At 46.4% G+C, this 24,627-nt stretch overlaps 1 protein-coding gene across 6 annotated transcripts in view; it reads left to right on the forward strand.

Annotated features, from left to right (window-relative positions):
- The window catches only part of NINL (ninein like), a 1,017,292-nt gene that overhangs the window by 504,495 nt on the left and 488,170 nt on the right, over window positions 1-24,627 (forward strand). For all 6 annotated transcript variants that reach the window (XM_069607820.1, XM_069607817.1, XM_069607819.1 and 3 more), the window contains one exon: window positions 22,595-22,735. In XM_069607820.1, coding sequence (XP_069463921.1) covers window positions 22,595-22,735 — 141 coding nt within the window. The remainder of the gene's footprint in view (window positions 1-22,594; window positions 22,736-24,627) is intronic.

Here is a 24,627-nt window from a genome sequence, read left to right on the forward strand (position 1 = left end):
AGGGGTTCAATCACACAGACAATAGGGAGTTAAACTTTACCAATCCTGTGTTTCAGGCCCAGTCTCCAGTCGAGTAGACGCCAGGGAAGGGTTCGAGGTCGTAAGAGGTCAGAACAGGCTGAGTGACGTCCCCGTGGATACCAGGTGAGCGTTACAAGGAGTCTCCAGACGTCCTCCCTCTTGTCCCCACGACTGAGGCCCAGGAACAACGAGATCTGCAGAGCTGCACAGGAATAGAAGTCATATGTTGCACTTTTTCTTCAAACTAAAGGCACTGTAGAGTGTAAGAGAACTTACCTCTTGTGTAGCCACTTGTTCTCGTGGGAGACTTGCTTGGTTGCACGTGTAGAGTTGATTGCAGCTTCTTTACCTCACAAGCCTAATTAGCTTGTGGCTCTACTTCGATTGCTTCTATTCTACCAATACTTTTTTAATCATTGGAAAAAGACATTCTTCTTACCTGCAAGAAGAGCTTCAGTTCACCTTGACTTTTGCTAGCTGGCCTGGCTCCCTGAATGATTCTTCTCTCATCTGCTTATGTGTTTGTGTTATGTTATGTGTTTTGCCTTCCCTCCAGGAAAGGGTTAAATCACTTTGCATTGAAGGGTTGTGTTGAAAGTACTTATCTACTTAAGAATAACTGTGTGAATACTTGTTTTATTCTGAACTCTCTTCTCTTTAACACTACTCCCAATAATATTCTAAATGCAACAGTAATACATTAATGGCTATAGGACCCTAACTATTGAAGACACCTGAGGGTGTAGGTAGTACCTGTGTGTCATCCCAAATGGGTATTTTCAAGAAAACCTGTATGTAAGAGTTTATTTGAATAATTTTCACTGTGAATCTTTGTGTAACTCCTCTAAAGCTCACCTTGACCCCTCTTGAGATAAGCCTAGCTGCTCACTCACGCTACCAACCTGTGTAGTGCAGACTTATACCAAAGGTTGGGTTCCTATTGCCAGGAGGTCAGGGTTGTTGTAATGCACCCAAAGGGTACTGCATACAATCTTGGCTAACGGGCCATCTAGAAAGGACACCTTGGCACAGATGAGAATGATTTAGAAACACAGCCTAGGAGTTACCAGTTAGATAGGATTTGTACAGAAACTGGTGTGACTATATGCAAGAACTCTCTTTTCAATTTTTTTTAAAGTTAAGTGTGCATTCATTGAAATAAGTAATTTTACAATTTTACATTCACATGTCTCAGTTTTTGTTGTTTCGTTTATAATGCCTATCTTACTGGGTTTCTATGTGGCATTTATAATATTTTTCTTTTTTCATAAAATCATCTTGTAGTGCATTTTATCCTGAGACCAGCAGGACTGCAATCTAGAACCTTAATCTATGCTAGTTGCTCACAAATGGTTGTGAACCTTTCATTAGGGCCTTCATACAAATAGCGCATGGATATTCCTACTGAGTTCTGGCTCTTAAGTGACTGTTCCTTTGCAGGTAGGAGAAACAACACAATCGGTATACCCCCCCACCCCCAGCCTCAATCCTGAGCGCAAAGGCAGATTTGGTGATAAAATGGGACAGGAATAACGGCTTCCATGAAGGATGTGTTAACGATGGAAGTGAAAAACAGCATAGGGCGGCGTAAGGTGATGGTCAGAACCAGGCTGGTTTCTGAGCGCATACAGTGCCAATGGAAGGCAGAGTAGCCATCCCTTTTTTAGAGTAATCTTCAACTTGGCTATCCTTTCCTTTAACAAGCCGTTGCGCTTCTCACATATCCTGTTATCTTGAGGATGATACGCCGAAGATAACTTGTGCAACAAGCTAATCTGTTCAAGGACTGCATTAACAAATTGAGGCCCATTATCTGATCTCATGACCTCACATACTCCCCATCTGGGAAAAACCTCCCTTACTAGAAATGTGGCCACACAGGTAGAGTCTGGGTGTGTACATGGACCTGCTTCTATCCATCTAGAGAATGGACACACCACAACAATTGGGTACCTGTACCCGTTACATACTTGAATCATATCGACATAATCAACATGCAAGTGCTGAAAAGGTCCATTGGGCCTTGGGATGACTCCTCTAATTACTCGTAGTGTGTGCCCAGTAGTGAACTGTTTGTAGATCATACAGTTCACCATAAAAATGCAATGTGCTCTGCTAAGTTCGGTATAAACCAGTCTTCATCAAGCGTTGCTGCTAGATTTTCTTTAGTCATGTGTGCTGGATAATGCAATTGTTCCAGTGCTATCTTCAATAGGGCTATAGGCATCAGCGGTTTACCAGTGCTGTCTTGTCACGACAAGCTTTCGGAGGGGTTTAAAGAACACCCTCGCCACTTCCAAAGATTTTTCTCCTCCTGTGGTGCCTCCCCTTGGAGTTCCATTAATTGGGTTTTCTCCATGTTGTTATAACTGTCAGGTTCACTTCGTGCAGCAATCATTCTCTCATGCACATCAGTTATTTACACATCCATTATGACTTAGTCTTTCGTCGACACCCGCTTGGCTTCTGTGTCTGCTGCTTGATTTCTTCGTGAAATAAAATCTGTCCCTGGTGTGGACGGCACATGTCACGACCGCTATGCCCACTGGGAACTGTAGTGCCTTAATCAGTCTGTCCAATAGGGCTGCGTGCTGCAATGTTGTACCGTCCGCTCGGAGGGTCTAAGCCTGCGTGCACTGTTGATGTCACATAGGCGGAGTCACTGTACATCGTCACATCCTGGTCTGCGTGATTCTCGAGTGCGAGTATCAATGCCAATAATTCTGCAGCCTGTGCTGAGTAATGAGATGGTAATCGTGCACTAATAAGTACTCGAATTTCCCCTTCTGCCAAGGCATTTTCTTTCACTCTGGGAATGTCAAAATAAAATTCTTCATAATTTGTGCAGTCATGGATCGGCTCTCCTTCAGTGACTGGTTCTGCTATAAACATAGCTGGGTTCACTATTTTACATCGAATTATCTCAATCGATGGATTTGAAATGATTACTTCATATGTAGAAGCTCTCTGAGATGTTAATCTGCCTTTTGGTTTCTCTACAATGGCAAATAGTGTGTGCTCGACGAATAACGTCATTGAGCATCCCATCACAATAGCTGTAGCCTTCTCTATGGCGAACGCTGCGGCAGCTAAACTTTGTTCGCACGGGAAGTGACCCTTCATCACTAGATCCAAATTCCCACTGTAGTATGCCAGGGGTTTGTACCCCAATGTGGTTCTGTGTGTGAGTACTGCTGTCATAACACTGCCATTCGTGTGTGAAAACGGGTAGATTTCCTCTGCATAATTTGGAATTCCTAAAACTGGTGCCGTGCAAATGGCTCTTTTTAGTTCGATAAATCCTTCTTCCATGGTGTCAGTCCATTAAATTTTTTCTTTCGTCCCCTGTGCCGCCTTTAGGGCTTGCAACAAGGGCTTGGTATATGAGCTTTAGTCAAAGACCCATGCCCTGACATAATTGCATATTCCTAGAAAACTATGCATCTGTTTTTTCGTGTGTGGCTTGGCTGTGTTCAATATGGCTTCAGCTCTTTCAGGGGTAACCCTTTTCCCCTCATGTGATATCAGCTGGCCTATGTACAGCACTTCTTGTTGACAGTATTGTAACTTCTTTGTCAACTTTATATCCTTTTTCACCCAATAGTCAATAGCTGAAAAGAATTGTCTGCACGTTTCCTCTGTCGTGCCGCAAATTAAGATGTCGTCCACATATTGCAAGACAACACTCTCTAATGCAATATTGCTTAAGGCCATCTGTAGGACTCTGTTCAAAATCAAAGGAGACTCACAGTACCCCTGAGGTAACAAATCAGGTTTACCAGTGAGCTGTCCTAATCCATATACAACTTTGTCCCATGCTGTGTGAATGGACTTCCTCCATTACCAGTGTTGGTGCTCATTCCAGAATTCAATGCCTGTCCTGCACATGTTGTCTGTGACAGTTGCATCAGCGACTGTTGAGACTGTCCTTGTGGAAAATGCATCAAGTTCTGAGCTTGCAAGCTTTGCTGTGCTTCTGGTGCTTGCTGTTGCACTGTGTAATTTTGTGCAACTCCATTTCCACCCTGCTGTAAAAACACAGGTGGATTCACCATTCCTGTTCTAGTTCCTTGATCGTTGTGCACCATTCCTTGACTTCTGCATGTGCGTGCTAGATGCCCTGTCATCCCACACGTCCAACATGTAGGCGGTGGTCTGATTATTTGCCCAATTGACATATTCTGATTGCCATTTTGCATGTTTTGAAAACCCCCTGATTACCTTGGAAACCTCCCTGATTATTCTGCCAGCCTCTTCCTCGAAAGCCACTCCCTCTGGGGTAAAACCCATTACTGGCGGTGGTCTGATTATTTGCCCAATTGACATATTCTGATTGCCATTTTGCATGTTTTGAAAACCCCCTGATTACCTTGGAAACCTCCCTGATTATTCTGCCAGCCTCTTCCTCGAAAGCCACTCCCTCTGGGGTAAAACCCATTACTGCCCTGATTAACCTGCTGTTGATTATTGACCTGCTGTATGTTCGATCCGTCTGTGCTAGTTAGCTTTGCCCCTTCAATGGCATATTTTGACAATTTTTTTCTGCACTAATTTTCCCTCTTCAGCTTTTCGTGCAGCATCTTTTTGCGATTCTTCTCTTGCAGTAGCCTGCAATAGTGAGCTATGGTCAACTGTATTTCAGACCATGGTTTGGCCTCGATTCCTACCAATTTCTAGAGCTGCTTCTGTACCTGATCTGGCAGCCCTTGGCATAATATATGGTAAAACACGGGTATAGATTTCCCCCAAGATTCCAGCGTTTCCAGCATCCATGCGTCTTGGAAATTCTGAATGTAAAGCAAAGGATTTCTGATTCCTTCATTTTGCGTGTCATTATAGCTCCCATGTCAGAAGTATCCAGGTATAGCAATCGTAGTGCTTTCCATACCGCAGCTCTGCAATTGTTAGATGGAGCGCCAGCGTGCGCAGTATTAACTGTAGTCATGCAAGGATAACCTGCTCGTGTCCACACATCGTTGCCTCTATCACCAACTATGGCGATTAAAAGACCCTTGATAACCCCTATAGGTAACGTGTTCCCTCCCGGTCATTTATTCTAGCTCATGTATCCATTTTCTGGCTCCCGGTGGTAACATTGGAAGGTTATTTTTCAGATTCTCTCGATCCATGTGTGGCCAGCGTATATACTGTGGCCTTGTTCCTCCTTTTTCGAGCAACAGAAATTGTAATAAATTACACTTCTTTTCCTCCCTCATCATTATTCTATCCACTGCAGGGGTAATAGTCCTGCAGTGCCGTCTACCTGGCATTGTCCTTAGTTGGCTCACATAGGGTGGCGGAGACACCCCCCTCTGACCGTAAGATACTCCTTTGTGTCGGTTCGATTGTGTGGCTGACTCTGATGCCTTAGGTGCAGACTCGCTAGAATCTGACCATCTTATTCCTTTTACTCGGGAGAAGCGCTTTTTGCGCCTTCTCTCGTCTTCCTTTTCGTCATATTCTTCTCTCTCTGCGTCTGATATTGTCTGTGCCCAACTCGTGTAACTGCCCTCATCTTCCTCAATCCTATTTAGGGGCAGCTCTCTAATTCTGCTACTTCTGGAGGCGTCCTCAGTGTCCTACAACTGAGTGCTCTCAAGACGCTAGTCCTCTCCTCTCCCTTGGGGTACCTGTTCTAGCCCCATTTCATCATATATTCTATCGATCGTTTCTTTGATGTTTCTGGTGTAGAAGTCATCTTCAATATTTGCCCTAGACGTACCTGGTACTGGCTCGTACTCAGGAAAAATTCTTTTATGTCCTGCCAGTCTACTACTGGATCAGGTATTTTAACCTCTCCAGATATTCAAGATTCCGTGCTCTCTGTCTTCGCTTACGTTCTATGTCATCGAACTCTCTGCGTTTCCTCTCTGACCCTATCTTCTTCCTGCTTCTTTGCATCTCTACGTTCATTTGCCCTTCGTATTTCCTCATCCCTTCATCTTTTTATTCTCTTCTCCCTTCTCTTTTGTTCCTCTTCCTCTATTCTTCGTTGTTCTTGCCTCTCCTGATCATTAGCTGCTGTTGGCTTTTGATCGCGTTTCCTTTCTTGCTCTTCGTGATACAGCTGTTCTCGTCTCTATCTTTTTCCTAATTCTTTCATCTCTCAATCCTTTTCCTTCTAATTTCGCTTTGAATCGTCTGACTCTCCCTTTTGTCTCACATCCTCAATGCCTTTACCGTTGAGTTTCAATAGAATCTGACCTACCTTCCATTCGTTCTGTGTGTATGCCATCTCATCAGTTCTGTCCTCATCTCCTTTCCATCTCTTTCCCTCTCTACTTGTATCTGGAAATGTACTTGCTTGTGCTTGATCTCCTTTTTCTTTCTCGCGCCTCTCTTTGTCCCTCGGGACTTTGGAGGGGATGTCTCTATCTCTATCTCTGTCTTTGTCTGGGTTTTCGTCACTACTTTGCATAGGTGACTCATATGCTGGGTTGCTATATCCTGTGGCTGCTTTAAGTTCTCTCAATGGATATAATCCCTAGTCTTTACTGGCTTCGCTTTTTGTTTGACAGGGCGGGTGGCGAGGAAGGCGTTTCACCCCCCCTATGTGCATATGTTAAGTATCCAATCGAACGGCGGCTCCTCCTCCTTATCCTCTTGTTACATCTTCCAAAGCTCTAAACTAGCTAGGCGTTTATCTAACTTTTTCCAGTGTATGTGGCGTGCAAATATGTAGTCATGTGTTGCAGGACCGTTTTAGAAAGCGAACCACCCTTGGGCCATGGCATGAACATTTTGTGGGCGGTCCCTTTAACCCATTCTGCACTGTACTACTTCAGCTCAGGTGCATGTTTTGACAACTGTTTGCACAAATGCACTAACAGTGTAATGTCTTCCATGCTTAACTTTATTTATCTTCTCCTCATACAACACTTGGTTACATTTTACGTTTCTTAAACACAATCAGCAATATGAGCGAGCATCAATCGTCGCAAGCTCCAATCCCGTTTTTTCACAAAAAAGTATTTTTTACTTTTTCAAACAACCATCAATTCATGTCATACAACATCCTAGCTATACAATTGCGTAATTTTTATGCTGTTTCCCCCAATTTTTTTTTTACCTCGTGACGTCGGAGAAAAAAAAACATAAGCAGACATAACAGACTAGACAGACTCCGGCCGGCTACACAAATCTCATGCCCCTATCATTATCCCGACATGTAATTTAAGCCCATCCCTTTCAGATAGCTTCTTTCATCGATTATGGTTTTCTATTGCGCCCTTTCTTTTCAGGAGTGCTATATTAAAGCGTAGGTATCTGGGCGTATCCTCTCTCTGCTCAAGTATCCTCCTGGTATCCTCTCTCTGCTCGGGTAACCTCCCGGTATCCTCTATGCTCGGGAATCCTCCCGGTACCTTTATCTATTGCTCGGACACCCTCGAGTCAATATTTATTTCCTCTTAAATATATATACATTCTACTCTTACTCTGATGTTATTTGTGTCCCACTTCCCTCTGTTACATTCCCTTACTTGTTCTAAGGCATGCAACTGTTTGCCAAAATATTTAGTCTTTTTCACTCACCGTTCGCATTTTTTCCTCTCTGGATGCTCGGGATCACCGCCTTCATTACTGCCTCTCCCTGCTTTTCGTCCGGTCAGCTGCTCGTAGAAGTGGGAAGGGGTTCGTGGGAGAAAGCACAGGTTCCTTTAGATCTCAACCTGCAGGTTTTACACTTAATACTAACAAGTATCTATGGGGAGCCTCTCGGTCTACTTAGCCGGATGGCAAAGGACTTGTGATATTGCAGAGGACCTAGAGTTCAATGGGTGTCTTACCTAATCGATAACCATCTATCTCTGCTACCAAGTGTGCACTAGGACCCCAGCCGGCCCATAGAGATGGGTGTGCCCCAACAGCACTTTAAGATGAGTAGCAGCACCCTCGAGATGAATGGGGATGCAGATTAATACTCTCACATCAAATCAATAATGACAACTCGATAGTTTGGCAACGGGAGTCCATTTAATGACAAGTACAAAAAAATGGGGAGTTTATGAATATCAGCAATCGCTCGATCTTCCTTCTCGCTTCAACTCCAATTTAATAAACACATAATTTATACTAAAAACTCATCATCACTGACGTGTAATGCTTAAAATCTGGCAGGCAATTCTATTGGTTCTAGGAAGGTAACTTTGATACAGGTGCTATATCTGTATATGGTAACGAAGTGGGGGGATTGGATAAACAATGTCCTTCCTTCAAAATGGCTACTGTTGAGCCCCTTACACATCCTTGCACACAGCTGGTAACTGCCAAAGACAGCCTTGGGATTTCCATACTATACATGGAGTTCCAGGCACATACCCCTACGACAAACTTGGTTAAAGACAAGTGGGAGAGGGATCTACATACCCCCCTTGATGATAAAACATGGGAAAGATATTGCTTGCTCACCTTAAATGCTGGTCTACGTTTAATTCAGTTTAAAATTTTGAATAGGCTACATTACACTCGGGCTAAAATAGCCAAATTCACGATGGATGGGTCGGGTGAATGCCCTAAATGTAGAGCACCCCAGGCTGGAGCATTACACATGTACTGGGAGTGCCCGGTGGTGGCGGGCTTCTGGAGGGAGGTGGCGGAGATGTTAGAAGAAATGACACTGGTGCCCCCTGTACTAACCCCACAGAAATACCTATTTGGCGATATAGGCAAGTGCTCCGAAAAGATCAGGAGACTGTTTAACATCTCATGTGCAGTGGCCAAAAAATACATTTTTCAAAATTGGAAAAGTACTGGACCACCGAACATGAAACACTTCCTTCGGGAACTAACATATGTAAACAAATCAGAGGAACAATTTGTCCTCACCCGGCCAGCTGCACGTAGACCCAAAGACATATGGGGCCCCTTTAGAATGTACTTATGTGACATGATTTCTGATGATGACGAGACTGATTAAGCTTCAATATTCAAATGTGATATGTATAATATAACTGCTGTAACTATGAACGTGAGGTGATAAGTGCTGTGTATCTTTTGTGACCACTAATAAAAAAAAGTTTTTTTAAAAAAATGGCTATTGTAGATGTCATTAAAGTACAATGTCTCATTGGTTCTACTAACTATAGGACCCTAGATTACTTGGTCCACTATGATTGGGTTGGCATCAACCCCGCTCATACTCTTCCACTAGCTTAGCAGCGTGCAGAATAGCCAGCCAGGTGCAGGGAGTTTGTCTACACCCTCAGCCTCCCTCCAATTATTGCAACAATCAATCATCACTTCAGTGGTCATGTTTCAATTATTTCTTTGTATTTTGGCCTCGAGACTGCTTCTTGGTCTGTAAAAGTTAAGGCATCTGGGCATGGCACAAGTCCATGCGTAGGTGTGAAAGTTTCATCCCTTCTGCTTGCTCAGTCACATGAGTTTGACACTGTGAAATTTTCTTATACTCCATGCAATTTGTGTATTTGATTTAATTCTACCAGCCATCTGTGGCTTATTTTGACTAATTCTAATTCCCTCTACCTGTTTAGTTACAGGTTCCCATGAAGGCAATAAATATTGTTCTCATGGAAACTGGGAAACCAGTCTAAGTTTGGACAGTGAACCGAACAAGGGACCAACCACACTGGTGTATTCAGTTATATCCTACACCTTGTGAACATTGCTTCAGTGAAAGAAGAGATTGTAGTGATTGTAACTCTATTTCGGGACAGAAGTACTCCTGACGGAAATCCCATAATAATAGAGAGGACTGAAACATGTTGAGTTCATGTTTTTGAGCAATAACCAAGTCTGAAAAATTGATTTGGAGATCTCACTGAGATCCGAAGAACAAAAAACACGAATCCCTTCACACACAGTGCTGTTTTAAACAATGGATGCACTTTAACATCTTTTCTTCTAACTCAGAAGTTTTGCAGTGTCGTATAGAATTGTATATGTTGTCTTAGAGTTCTTAAGAAATATTATATATGAATGTAATTTTTAGTGGTCTGTTCTAGAGGGAATAACTGTTGATGATCTCTTTTTTCTACCTTTCTATTAATGAAAGAAAAAATACATCCTTTGTAGGGCATCCCATACCCTTACCTCATTAAAGGCTGCTCCACCCTGTTAATTATCTGCAAGACTTACCCCAGAGTACCCAGCCTTGCCCATATGTCCCCAGCCTTGTCTCCAACGTTAGTGACCAGTAAACTCATAAAATCTCCTAGTGCTAAGGCTACCCCTGCTATTTGTTTTTCAAATTCATAGATCCATTTACTAGCTCCGGCTATAAACTGGGGGAGAGCTTTAATGAAATTATTTCTTTCCATTTGAGGCCATGCACATACTGTGTTATCTATTTTTTTTTCTACCCCTTTAGTAGTATTCTAATGTTGTACTACCACCGTTAAAACGGGTCTATTTCTTGGTCTGTCCCTCCTCACTGCCTCTTGTGGCAGGGACTGGTTTCTCGCCACCTCCTCTCCTTGATCTCCTCCTTGCCCTGCCTCGTCTTTATTTCTACCACCTTGATCTTCCCCTCCATTTTCCCTTGCTTGTTCTAGTTCTTGTCCCAGGACCGTCCATACCCTCTCACCATAATCTTTTCAACAAAAAAATTTCTTATTGCCCCAGTGTTGAATCTAAACAAAAAATCTCCTGACTTCCAATCCCCTATTATTTCTGGTTATACTTCTTCAGGTTTTTGTAACCTGACTAACCTTTCCTGCAATGCTCTTAACTTATTTATATCTGCTTGTGGACCCTCTGGGTACACCGATGCTACGGGCATGTCAGCACTTGTGGATGGGTTATATGGAGGTGGAGGTGCAAAAGCTCTTGCATCGAACTCCCACCCCCCCTTTGCTAATCCTGAAAATCCTGTTGACACTTTCCCTACCACTGGAGGCTTATAGGTGTAGGCACTACATGGTATATCCCCTTACATTGGATCTCTTTTTCACCTTCCTGACCTTCCTGACCTTCCATATCCTTGAATAATTGCCATAGATCTAAAATCTCTTCTTTTTTGGAATTAATTTCCTTTATATTTTGCTGCTAAAAAGATGGACATTTTTTCCTAGCATGTTTCTGTTATGGGAGCCCTGCTCTGGCCCAGGAGCAGGACACCCCCCTTCCTTTGTTTCTACTATCCATTGTTTGTTTATTCTGTCACAATACAGTGGCAGAATCCTATGCATGTGTTTAATTGGGGTTTCTTCCTCCATAATGTTGCGCGCATCCCTAATGCTTCACTTAGACCCTACTGCTATGCTGCGTACGCTTCTGTTTTTTACACAAAAAAATACAGCTCAATATACTTTTTCCTCCACCCCCTTATGCTGTTTCCACTTTGATTTCACCCACACACACCATGACTCATCCACCTTCCTTCCATTTTCACCACAAAAGACAGCAAGAGAAAATGTACAGAAATAATTGACTAAAATCCAGGCCCATTCCTTATACTGAGCTACTACTTATTTTCCTTATATCCTTTGTAATACCACCTTCCCAGCATTTTTTTATATGCTGAGGGTCCACTGCTTTTATCGTCATAAAAGAATAATGCATGGTACTACCTTCTTAACCTATTATGGCTGAGGGTCCCTTACTTCCCAGTCCTTATAAACTGGGGCTCCCTTTTCCATTATAAAAAGTAGAAAAACAAACATATGCGAGAATTTCAATGCATAACCCACCTCCTATCCAATCTACTTCCTTAACACATCACCTACAACCCTATCCAATCTATTCCTTAACACATCACCAAAAATTCTGTTCATAATACATCACCAAAAAGTCCTATTCCATAATACATCACCAAAAGTCCCATTCTGTAATACATCACCAAAAGTCCTATTCCATCTATTCCATTAACCTCGTACATCATCCACATCACCATACTATTATACATTCATACATACATGTTCCCATGTTGTCATCACTTCCAAGAGTATACTCACATGGGCGTGTTTGACTTGAGTTTTCCTCTGTTAAGCTTGCCTGTCTTTCTGGAGCCACGCCCCGCTTTAGTGAACAGAGAGGATTTTGAGGGGATTTGTTCCTCCGATGTATTCCACTTCTATGACCGGTAATCACCACAGCTGTGCCGCTTCAGAAATGGTTTGGCGTCTGTGTCCTGCGTCGATGACGTCGATACGCTGTCTTCGAGGGCCTCCGTCGAGCCGACGTCACCGGATGTTATAAGTAGGACGCATGAAGCCCGTAGCCTCAGTTCCGTTTTTTCCGCGAACGTGTTCGCTTCGGAGATCTCGGCGCGCCTCGGTTCTTCTGATTTCTATCGGTTCTTCGAAAACTTGGTTGTTTGTGAAGATATCATGTCTTTGTCGTCTTCTACCCCGAGGTCGGGATTCAAGAAGTGTCGTGACTGCGGTTCCAAGATGTCGCTTACGGACCCACATGACGTCTGCCTCTGGTGCCTCGGCGAGGACCACGCCACGGATGACTGTGATGATTGCCAGTCTTTGACGTCGAAGGCGTTGCGGGAGCGGAAGAAGAAGCTATCTGTAGGTAGGGTTTCGGTCCCGGAGTGGTTCCCACCATTCCTCTGCCTCTTCTAGGTACTCGCGGAAGTGCCGTCACAGGTCGCCTTCCTCGTCCGAGGACTCCGCCGGATGGCGGGTAGCTTGTCCTACCAAGCATTCCTCTCCTGCGGAATGGGACGCATTTCGTGAGGAAATTATGGTGATTTTCAAATCGCAGGGCTCTGTTCCATCTGCGCCTCTAAGAGAACCGGCAAGGAATGCGCTAGGGCCACTGCTCGCACGCCTTCGGGCTCGGGTGGTCGGCACGATCTTCAGGAGCCATCGAGGTCACGATCGGACAAGGTAGATCGCTCTAGCCATGCCCGCTCCAGGTCCCGGTCCTCGATGCCCTCGAGACCGTCTGAGCCTGTGAGGTCTTCTAAGAAGACATCGATGCCATGTCCGTTTAGGGACTCTCTCGAGGCTCTGCCACCGAGGAAGTCGTCGACGCCATCGGCACTGAGGGACAAGTTCGGGGCACTGCCCTCGAGGCCTGTGTCGAAGCCATCGGCGCCACGCTCGACATCGACGCCGATCGCGTCAAAGCCCTCGACGCCTTTTGTGGAGGCTTTACCGGAGGTACCCCGTGCATCAGTGGAAACTCTGAGGAAGACCCTCAAGAAGTCAGTGAGGCCTGTATTTGAAACTTTTTCTGTGCCTTCATCCAGGGATTTATTCCAGCCTCCGGATTACATCTCTGAGGTGGATGAAGGGTCTGAGGAAGGTTTGTTTCCTGATGAGGTTCCTGACGGACTCTTGTCTGGTCATAGCCAGTTGGAAGACCTGCGTCAGTCTTTGCATGACGCCAGTGGTCTGGACACCTCTCCGGAGGTTGAGTTCGGTAGGCCTGAACCTGGCATGCACACGAGTCTTCATACCGGCGTCTCATGTCGAGGGTGACGAAGTACTTGGGGTGGTCTGCGCCACCAGTGGATTTTCTGCAGGATGGCCTGATGGATATCCTTGACCGAGGTCCACCCACTGACCTGGTGCTGCCATTTCATATGGCTTTACAGAGAAGGGTGGCGGCGGCTTGGACTTCTCCGGAGAGAGTCTCCCGGCAGTGAGCAAGTTGCTGCCGAAAAAATACCATCCAGCCAGTAGCGACCCCTGCTACTTGACGACACACCCCACTCCGGAGAGTTTGGTGGTGCAGGCGGCTACAGTCCCGGCAAAGCAGGCGTCGTACCCTACCATCCCTCCTGATGGGGACGATAAACGTTTTGATGGCTGGGCGAAGAAAGTGTTTTCTTCAGGGGGTATGGCTTTACAGGCAGCCAACTACGTGTGTGCCTTAGCACGTTTCACTCACACTTTGTGGAATTGTGTGTCTTTGGCGGCTGAACATATTCCCGAAGAGGAGGAACGGATGGTTTTCTTGCCCTCATTCAGGATGGCAAGGATGCCATGTGTGAATCCAGTCGGGTCTGGACATGGCAGACTGTGTCAGCCGGTCCATGGCAGTGAGCACCGTGATGCGCAGATTTGCGTTGTTGCGGAAGTCGGGGTTTGCTCCTGAGGTACAAGCCCGGCTTGTCAACATGCCCTTTGATGGTGTACATCTTTTTGGCAGCAAGGCTGACTAGAGCCTTGAGAGGTTGCAGACCTCCAAAGCTGCAGCGAAGTGGTTGAGCGCTGCAGTCCGCCAACCTCCGCGTTTTCGGCCTAGGGGACAGCAATGGAGGGGAGGTTCCTTTCAATACTACTCGTCTTTTGGTAGATCGAGGGGAGCGGCCAGTCAAAGAGGCCAACGTAGGAGTACCAGAGGTGGAAAACAAGGTACTCGAGGTGCCAAAGTCGCTCGGGCAGTTGCCTCTTTGCCCTCAGGCACTGCCGCAGCTGCTTCAGCTCAGTCATGAGGCCAGGTCCCATGGTTCGCTGGTTGGGGGAAGGCTGGCGCAGCATCTTGGAGAATGGCGTGCCATTACTTCAGATGTGTGGGTTCTGGAGATCATAGCCCACGGCTACTGTCTTCCTTTCCGGCAGAAGCCTCACGACAATCCACCAGGGAAACTCTTATTGAAGAGTCCAGATCCGCTCCTTGCGCATGAAATCGAATCCCTGCTGGAGAAAGGCGCCATAGAACTGGTGCCTGTAGCGGAGAGGAACAAGGGATGGTATTCCCCATATTTTTTGATCCCGAAAAAAGATGGGGGATTGAGACCCATCATGGACTTGCGTGGTTTGAACAAGCTCCTCAGGAAGGACAAGTTCAAGATGGTTACTCTTTCTCAAGTCCTCCAGGCCCTTGAACTTCAGGACTGGTTGGAGTCTCTCGACCTCAAGGATGCTTACTTTCATGTGCTGATTCATCCCAAGCACAAGAAGTACCTGAGGTTCGCGGTTGATGACTGGCATTTTCAGTGTCGGGTCCTGCCGTTCGGATTGACCTCCGCCCGAGGGTCTTCACCAAGCTCATGGTGGTGGTGGCAGCGTATCTCAGGAAAGGGGGGATTCACGCCTACCCCTACCTGGATGATTGCTTGATCAGGGAACGCTCTCCCGAGCAAGTCCTGGATCATCTGTCAGTCATCTGCCACTCCCTTCACAAGCTGGGCTTCTCCCTCAACTTAAAGAAGTCCCACTTGACACCTACCCAGCGGCTCCAGTACATCGGAGCAGTGCTCGACACATCTCTGGGGCAGAGTTCGCCTCCCAGGTGAGGGCTCATCACATTCTGCAGATGGTGGACAATTTTCAACGTGCCCAGAGTCTCCCGGCGTTCGAGTTCTTGAGGTTGCTCGGCCTCATGGCATCCTGCATTCTTCTGGTGCCAGAGGCCAGGCTGCGGATGAGATCTTTGCAGTGGGCTCTGAAGATGCAGTGGTTGCAGGCCTCTGGCAGGATGTCGGATCCAGTTCAGGTGCCGCCCTCGCTTGCCCAGGATCTTCTGTGGTGAGCCGTCGAAGGCAATCTGATGAAAGGGGCTCCATTTTGGCTACCCTGGCCAGATGTGACGGTCGTAACGGACGCATCCCTCATGGGATGGGGAGCTCATGCCAACGAGTTGACAGCGGTCGTTGGTCCCCGTCGGAGTCCAGACTCCATATCAATCTGTTGGAGGTGAGGGCCGTCCAGCTAGCCCTGAAGGCTTTTCTGCCGGCTGTGCGGGGAAAGAATGTCCTGATTCTGACGGACAATACAGAGGCCATGCACTACCTCAACAAAAAGGGGCGGCAGGGTCTCTCCCTCTGTGCAGAGAGGCGATGCAGCCCTGGTTCTGGGCCATCCAGCAGGAAATTTCCATCTCAGCAGTTCATCTGGCCTGAGACGAAAACATGGCGGCGGACGCTCTGAGCAGGCAGAGCACGGTCTCTCTCGAGTGGGAGCTGGCTCAGGAGATTCTCCTGGAGATCTTCGCCCTTTGGGGGACCCCACAAGTGGATCTCTTCGCCACCAGTGTCAACCGGAAGTGCGAAAGATTCTGCTTGCAGGAATTTCCTCCAAGAAGAGCCTTAGGGGACGCGTTCGTAGTGGAGTGGCCCTTCCCACTGCTGTATGCGTTTCCTCCAGTCCCTGTCATTCAGCAAGTGCTGTGGAGGTTACGGAGGTTCGGTTCCCGAATGATCCTCATTGCTCCGGCATGGGCCAGGAGAACGTGGTACCCGGACCTTCTCGACATGTCCATCTGCCCTCCACGCCGTCTTCCCTTCCGAGACGATCTGCTCTCATGGGAGGGGGTCAGGTTCTCCATCCAGAGGTCAAGTCCCTCAACCTTCATGCTTGGCTTCTGAAAGGTTGAAGTATAAGGATTGAGACCTCCCTGAAGACGTGATAGAGGTGTTGCTTTCATAAAGGAAAGCAAAGAAGAGTCAACAGCTACCCCTGTTCAAACATAAACATGCAAAACAAGGTGGGCCTGAAGGGCAGTCAGCTAGGTGTAACAAATGCTAGCTGTTGGTGGTCACAGAAAGGGCTAGAGAATGTGAGCAAATACTACAATTTATTCATAGTTTTTGACACACATCTAAAAACTGTAGGTACATAGACATAAACTTGAACCTTAAAAAATACATGTAGGCCCTAGCGGGTGACAAAGGGATTCAAATGTTTACACTCCACATTTAAGTGAGGGTTAGTAGCATAGACATTTTGTGCGAATTCATATATTACTTTCAAAATAGTAGTATGCTATTGTTGTCGAAACAATCCTGTTCGTGTTTCTGGTTCGGGATAATGTCAGCCTTCACCGGGATCAAATTGGTAACGGGTGAAGGGTCCGAACTGTCATCAGGACGTGGTTAAATGTTGACCAAACAATGTGAATGCCTAGGGAAACAGATGACAAATTGCAGAGTGTGTGTCAGAGAAGGAGTGATGGCACAGTAATTAGCTGTGAGGGGGGAGCTGCGTACAAAAGGCCTACCTTTTATAATATCAACGATGAACTTGAGGTTATTGAGTACAGCCTGTTCATAGTGCTGGCTGGGGATCCGTAGGGGTATCTACAGGTGAGGGTATCGAAGTGGTTACCGAAATGTCTTATGTTAATTCATAATGTGTGAAGGTTATTCTTTTGACAAAACGTACCTCTGGTTGAAATTAGACCAGGTCCAGCGATGGCGGCTGGAGTTTTCACGGTAGGTAAAGCGAATACCGTATTCTCTGGATAAAGAGAGAAGGGGAGGAAGACTTAGAGGAGTTTAGTCTAATGACCACTGCAAGCGTTGCTCGTGCTTGTCGTGATTATGGTGCTGCTGTTATTGATATAGATAGGGCACTGCGTGAAGAGTGACCTAAAGGTATTTCGATAATGTGATGGCGCGAGCATTGTGCCTGGTAATAGATGTGGGCTATCAAGGAGTCGAGTAAATGAGTGCAGTGTTCAATTTGAATCACTGGAGGTAGAACCCACGGGAGTGACAAGCATGGGTACGGTGCATAGTCTGAGAGTGAAGCACATAGGCGCAATATGCTGTTAATGCACTTATAAGGCAAGTTAGCTGGTGCACAATTGTTGTATTACCATTTTAGGTGACAGTGCCTACATAATGAGTCGAAGACTCGAGGTATTGGAAGAATCGAGCAGTTAAAGCACTTAAGAATGCTCTGAGTGAGGTGCGCGAGGGTGCAATGTGCTATTAAAGTACTTGTGCAGTGACTATTGGCACAGTTTGTAAATGACGATTGCCCAGTGAGTCAAAAATAATGCGTGTGGGGACTTCCAAGTAGGAGTTCTCATAGGGCTCTTACCAGGTATCGTGGCTCTATCCAGGAATAGTCGGTGGCTCAGTGTCAGGAGCTGTGCAGGTAGCGAGCTGTGTATCAGCTTAATGGCGGTGGAGGATTGTATTTGCATGCGCAGTGGAGGGCGGTAACAGGGACGCTACCTAATCGGTCTACGCGCATGCGCAGTGAGTGCTGATGGACATTGTGCGTGTTCTGGCGTCAGCTAAACAGTGCGCATGTGTAGTGGTCGTGCTGCTATCTTGTAATTGCATGCCTACGTTGGTGGTGGAGGCCGTGTTTTTCAACAAAAGTGCGTGCAAAGCACATGTTACATTGTGTTTTGGGAGGATACCAGAAACGTCTTAATGCATTGAACAATTATTATACGCTTGCAAAGTGAGTGAGTTGCAGGCACTATCCGCCAAGCCACCCTTCACGGTGTTCCATAAGGACATGGTCGTCCTTAGGGTTCGTCCTTCTTTTCTTCCAAAGGTTGTGTCGGAATTTCGTTTAAGCCAGAAGGTCATTCTTCCAGCATTCTATCCTCCTCCGCATCCTAGTAAGGAAAAGGAGAGGCTCCATAGGTTTGATCCTAGGAGAGCGTTAAGCTTCTACATCTCATGCATGTCCCAGGTCAGAGTGGACGATCAGCTCTTTGTAGGATACGCTGGAAGGAGTTTGGGTCAAGCTGTTACTAAGCAGACCTTGTCCAGATGGATTATTGTGACCATCTCGGAATGCTACCGTCTGGCGGGTAAGGACCCTCCGGAAGGCATGAGGGCCCATTCTACTAGGGGTGTGGCTGCCTCCACTGCTCTGCAGAGGGGTGTTCCCATTCGTTACATTTGTGAAGCAGCCAGATGGGCCTCTGTCCATACTTTTGTAAAACATTACTCCCTGGACTCTTTCCACGGGCAAGACCTAGCCTTTGGTAAGGCGGTCCTCTATTCTGCAATTTGATTGGGCATTCTAAAATTCTAGATTCTTTTCCCACCTCCATACGTTGGTACTGCTTTGGGAGTCTGTCATAGATATGGAATACGTCAGAGGAACAAATCCCCTCGAAGAACAAGTTACTTTCTTACCTGGTAACGTTCTTTTGATGGGATGTTCCGATGACGTATTCCACATCGTACCCTCCCAGCCTGCCCCTCTACAGAAATTCTTATGCGATTGCGGCTTACATTTCCACAAGGCTTTCTGTAGTCATTCTGGCAGAAGATTGGTGCTACACGTTCTGGGGAAAAAACTACAACTGAGGCTACGGGCGTCATGCGTTCTACTTCTAACATCTGGTGACATCGGCTCGACGGAGGCCCTCGAAAATAGCGTATCGACGTCATTGACGCAGGACGCAGACGCCGAAAAATTTTCCGAAGCAGCACAGCTGTGGTGATTACCTGTAATAGATGTGGAATACGTCGTCGGAACATCCCATCGAAAGAACGTTACCAGGTAAGAAAGTAACTTGTTCTTCTTTTAGAATGGCTCCTACTAAAATCGCTCAGGATACATGCGTTTTTTATTTAGTGTTCTTATCACTATAGATGGGCGTGGCTCTTCTCCTGGTGACTGGCCTAGGACTTCGCAAAGTACGGGGGAAAGAAACTAAGATCACGTTGGGTCATCACTGAAAGGTAGGCCTCTAATTACAGGGGTAGCCCTTAATTATATGGTTACCCCTAATCATGCTCACACCAGATTAAAGTTCACCCCACTAGGGAATTAAGGCCAAGAGTCTCATTTTGCAAGGATAACAAGTTTAATCTGTACAGAAATGAGGATGGGGCAAAGTACTGTGCTCCTGAATTATCTGTTCGGTCCCTCAACCGTTCCAAGCTCCTGCAGACTGGAGCCAGACAGGAGCTTATATACTTCTTGACTTGGTTACTGGATACTGGCATGGCTCTATCCAAAACTGTCCTTCTCCCCTACAAGGGGTGCTGCAAAGTCTTCCTTTATTCATTGTCGGTGATTTTAGGCCATGATACTTAACATATTGCTAGCCGATGCAAGAATACACTGTAACTCCTGTTCTTCGTTATTTTGCTACATTATGAACATTTATATATGAAAGCATTTTCCCGTCATGCTCTCCCTATTTTTCATTCTCTTAATATTTTTATCTGGTCCAGTAATTCACCTTAAACCCTTGTTTTTCATAATATTGCATGTCGTGCACTGAGCATGTACACTCCAATTTTTAGCATACATGGGTTTTTGACAGTCAGTCAACAGCTGGTGAGCCACTTCGTGTGCTCTGCCAGAGCTACTCAGTGACGCAATACTGCATGCTCTGCGATCCATTTTTAGCCCAGGTCACATTCCTTTTGGCAGAGAGCCTGCTGCTCTCTATCGTGCTTTCAGAAAAACTAAACAGAATTTAACATTTACAAACTTATTCAGCTAATAGTTAATTGCACCTTATATTTAAATAACTGACTTATCTTCGTGCCCGCCAAGGTCTGTGTGTATGATTAATATTTGCATGAAAAAAACGGAGTGCTCGAGTGCCTAGAAACAGTTAACAGACGTGTTAACTAATTCTAAAGTGCTTGGAAATGAAGGAAAGCGCTAGCTCCTTCCCAACCCTAGATTACTGTAACAACCTTTTACTGGGCACCAAGACTTCTAATTTGGCCAAACTGCAACTTCTCCAGAACAAAGCTCTACATGCTGCCTTAGGTTTAAAAAGAAAGGATCATATCTCCCATATCAGAAAAGAAGCTCACGGGCTCCCTGTCAAAGCAAGAATGTTCTTTAAAGCCCCGATCACTGCCCACAACTGTATCATTAATGATGCCCCCATTTATCTGAACAATAGCGTAACCCAAAATGTCTCCACGTGCTCGTTAAGATCGTGTTCTAGCACATTCCTGAATGTTCCACGTTACAAAAGTAAAAGGGCGGGAGGCTCTAGCTTCCCAGTAGCTGCCCCAACGCTTTGGAACACTCTACTGACCCACTTTAGAAATGAGCAAGCTCACCAGCGTTTTAAGAAAATGATGAAACCTGGCTATTTGACAAATTTCGACTAAGGTCTTAACCAAAGTCGTCAATGGGCCTCATTACGAGTCCGGCGGTAACCGAGCCGGAAAAAACGTCAGGTTACCGCCGGACTCGTATTACCATTCCGCCTCCGTGATTCCCGGAATCACCGGGGCATTACAACCCCGGTGACCCGGTAATTCCGGAGGCGGAATTTGTTAAATCCCCATTCCCATGGAGTCCAATAGGACTCCATGGGAATGGGGAAGCGGAAACACTGGCACCATGCTGTAATGGTGCCGGTGTTTCCATGTCCACCTGCAGGCAGGTGGTGTTAAACCTGCCAGGTCAGACCTGGCGGGAGTGACACCTCCCACTTGCGCGACTCTTAATCAGCTGGTCCGGAAAGAACAGTTGTGGCGGATTAACCACCACCGTTCTTTCCGGACCGGCTGACTCGTAATGAGGCCCAATGTCTTTGAATATGTTGTAACTGAATGTATGTATGTATGTACCAGAACCCTAAGATTGTAACAATTCAAGCACTTAAGTAACCAACACTGTGATCCCCTCTGGCTTAGGCGTGTAACAAATACAATAAATTAAATAAAGCGCGACTCCAAGCAGAAATACCAAAAAGTGGTCAAAAAGGGCCCATATACCGGAGTAAAAAGGGAAGTGAGTGGGGAAGAACGTTCTCACTCACTCAGGAGAATTAGCAAAACATCCAGGTGTCCAGCATAACAGTGCTGGGGCACACAGAGTGGAGATATTGCACAAATAAAGAAATCTACCCTAACACAGCGACCAGCTTGTCTTTAGGCGCATATACAAGTAACCAAAAATCCCAAGTGTAAAAGGTTAGGGTTATACAAAAGTATCCCGTTTGCACTGAATTGTAAGGTGCTGTGTGCAATAATAACAAGTTACAAAAAGTAAAAGATAAAATGGGAAACATAGTTCCCCAGTACTGATGATCTTAAGGACTGATCAGTTTCCCCATAACAAATAAGCAAAAGGTAGGGGGTGGGGAGGGGGTGAAGCTTAAGGCTATATTTCTCCTTCAAAAGTCAGAACAGGTTAAAAAACAAGGCAATAAGATTGGGGGCCGATGGAAACTATGGAGGGAAAGTTGCCAAAAGAGAAATCTTTCATAACACTTTGCCATCATGATTGTTCCAGAGCAGCAGAAGCCAGGACTACATTACACCATTGAGAGTGGATGTTTGGATTGACTTGTGAATCTACATCTGAAGTGTATGTCCGGCTAGAAGCCCACAACTTTTGAATCTTGTCTTCCACTTATGAGCTAAGTAGAAATTGAAAGAGCTCCCAATGGCAAAGAAAAAGAACATGGCATATGCCTAACACTAGCAGCTGTAGTAACACCATGATAATCATTACATAGAATTACCTTTTCAGAGGAAAGCCCAAAGGATCAACCCCCCAAACAAGAATGTAAGTTGCATAAGTAGCCAGGTAAGCAGCCATACTGTGGTGAGCACGGATATGTCCAACTTAATCTACGCTTGGAAGATCACTGGGGGCCCAAAGAGCGATCAATTCCAGTATCGGTTGTGTCAAACCAAACCCTAAAAAACTCTACTACTTGACCTCAATAGCACAACTTAGTCAAGTGTACGACATTGTTAATATCCCAACGCAAACAAGGAAGGGAATTTACGAATATTCCAGTCTAGCTACGTTTACCTCGTGGGCAGGAAACTCCATGCAGAACTTCTCCCTTTACCACACGCTTTATTTTTACCTTTACAAGCGCCTGGAGACCATGGTATTGGCAGAGGTGCGAGGTATAAATCAACGTAAGATAACCATTCTGTACTGATACTTTTGGTATTTTTGGTTAAAAACTCTGATTAATGGCCTTCCAACGTGATTTTCTATTTCTGTGTTTCCAGAGGCCAAGTAGAGCAAATATCAAGAGAGAAGGAGAAAGTGAAAAAGGACTTTGAGAGAGCAGAGATGCGGAACCGGCAGCTTACTAGCGAGGTGGACGATCACCATAGTGTTATGGAACTCTTGAATCAGAGCAAGATAAGGTAATAAGAGCACTGATTGTTGCGAAGTACTCTCCCTTCTTTTCCAAGAAGACGAGTGTCTCATCCCTCAACATTGTCAGCTTTAGACAATTGAAATGTTTATAAGGGTTTGTCATCGCACTCTTCACTGCCACCCACCTTCTCGGTCATCCGACCCATGAAGCGCGTGTCAGTTGAGTCTTTCGCTGCTACCTTCTCGCCCCCTCCTCCCCCCTCAGCTGACTCCCACCCTGACACAGCCCTCTCCATGCTCTATTCCTCTATATCTGATACTCTCGATATCCTTGCCCCCGTCATGAGAATCCGCCTGAAGCCCAAAGCCAAATGTAACTCCTGGTATGACTCGGATCTCGTCACCCTAAAACGCAAGTGTAGGGTGGCAGAGAGGAAATGGCGTGCTTCATGTTCATCCTCTGACAAACTGGCCTGTCGCATGCTCCAAAGGCAATACCGGCTCTCCGTTCACACCAAGAAGAGAGCCCTTATCCAAGCCCGCATCTCTGAGGCATCTAACAACTCGGCCGAACTCTTTAAAATCTGCAAGGAGCTGGCCAACCCTGCTGCAGTCTCTACCTCTCCTGTCCCCTCCCAGGCCCTCTGCACTGCACTGGCCTCGCACTTCATCTCAAAAACTCAGGACATCCTGTCCTCGCTCTCCTCCTCTCTCCTCCCTCCCTCTCTTCCCGGCTCTTCCTCTTGCTCTCTTGCAGCCGCCCCTCCACCCTCCTTCTCTGCTTTTCCACCTTTTTCTGCTGATGAGGTTTCCAGACAAGTCCGATCTATGAAAGCCTCGTCTAAACAAGTTCACCCCTGTTCCTCCAAAACCATCAAGGACCACATCGACTCCCTGGCTCCTGCCCTGGCTGACTTTTGCAACCACTCATTCGCCTCTGGAGTCTTCCCATCCCCCCTCAAGCACTCCCTTGTGCACCCCCTCCTCAAGAAACCCTCTGCCGACCCCTCCTGCCCGGCCAATTATCGCCCAATCTCCATTACTCCCTTCCTGGGTAAGCTCCTGGAGAAACTGGCCATCTCCCAGCTTAACCTCCATGCTGAATCTGTTGGTAATCTTCATGACCATCAATCCGGCTTCAGAGCGGCCAGAAGCACGGAAACTGCTCTCCTGAACATCCGTGAGGACCTGCTCCTGAACCTCGATTCCAACACTCCCTGTGTTCTCATTCTGCTCGATCTCTCCTCTGCCTTTGACACTGTCAACCATGCCATCCTGCTCAACTGTCTCCGTGATAACCTGGGTATCACTGGTCAGGCTCTGGCCTGGCTGACTTCTTTCCTCTCCGGTCGACCCTCCCAGGTCCAAATGGGCTCCTTCCTCTCTGACATCTTTTTCTCCACCTGTGGTGTCCCCCAGGGATCCAACCTCTCTCCCTGGCTTTTCAACCAGTATCTGGCACTCCTTGCTCACCGCATCGCCGCTCTCTGCCCCTACTTCCAGTGCTATGCAGACGATACCCAGCTCATTTTCAGGCTACCCTCGGCCTCCTCCTCTCCTTCCCTCATCTCCGACTGTCTGTCTGCTATCCAGGAATGGTGTGCCGCCAATGACCTCTGCCTCAACGCCAGTAAGACTGAGATTCTACTCATCGGCACACCCACTCCCTCCTTCCCTGCAGCTCTCTGGCCGGCCTCCCTTGGCCCCCTTCCTGCCCCTACCTGCAAGGCTAAAAACCTCCGGGTCATCTTCGACTCCACACTCTCCTTCTCTCCTCATATATCTGACGTCTCTAAGAAGTCACACTACCAGCTGCACCTCCTCGGAGGTATTCTTCCCTTCCTCTCCTTCCCCCAGAAGCTCACTGTCTCCCGAGCCCTGGTTCTCTCAAGGCTGGACTACTGTAACAGCCTCTATCTCAATCTGCCTGCCTCCACTC

The sequence above is a fragment of the Ambystoma mexicanum genome, chromosome 4q (assembly GCF_040938575.1).
Source record: "Ambystoma mexicanum isolate Mex_15411 chromosome 4q, UKY_AmexF1_1, whole genome shotgun sequence".
NCBI lineage: Eukaryota > Metazoa > Chordata > Amphibia > Caudata > Ambystomatidae > Ambystoma > Ambystoma mexicanum.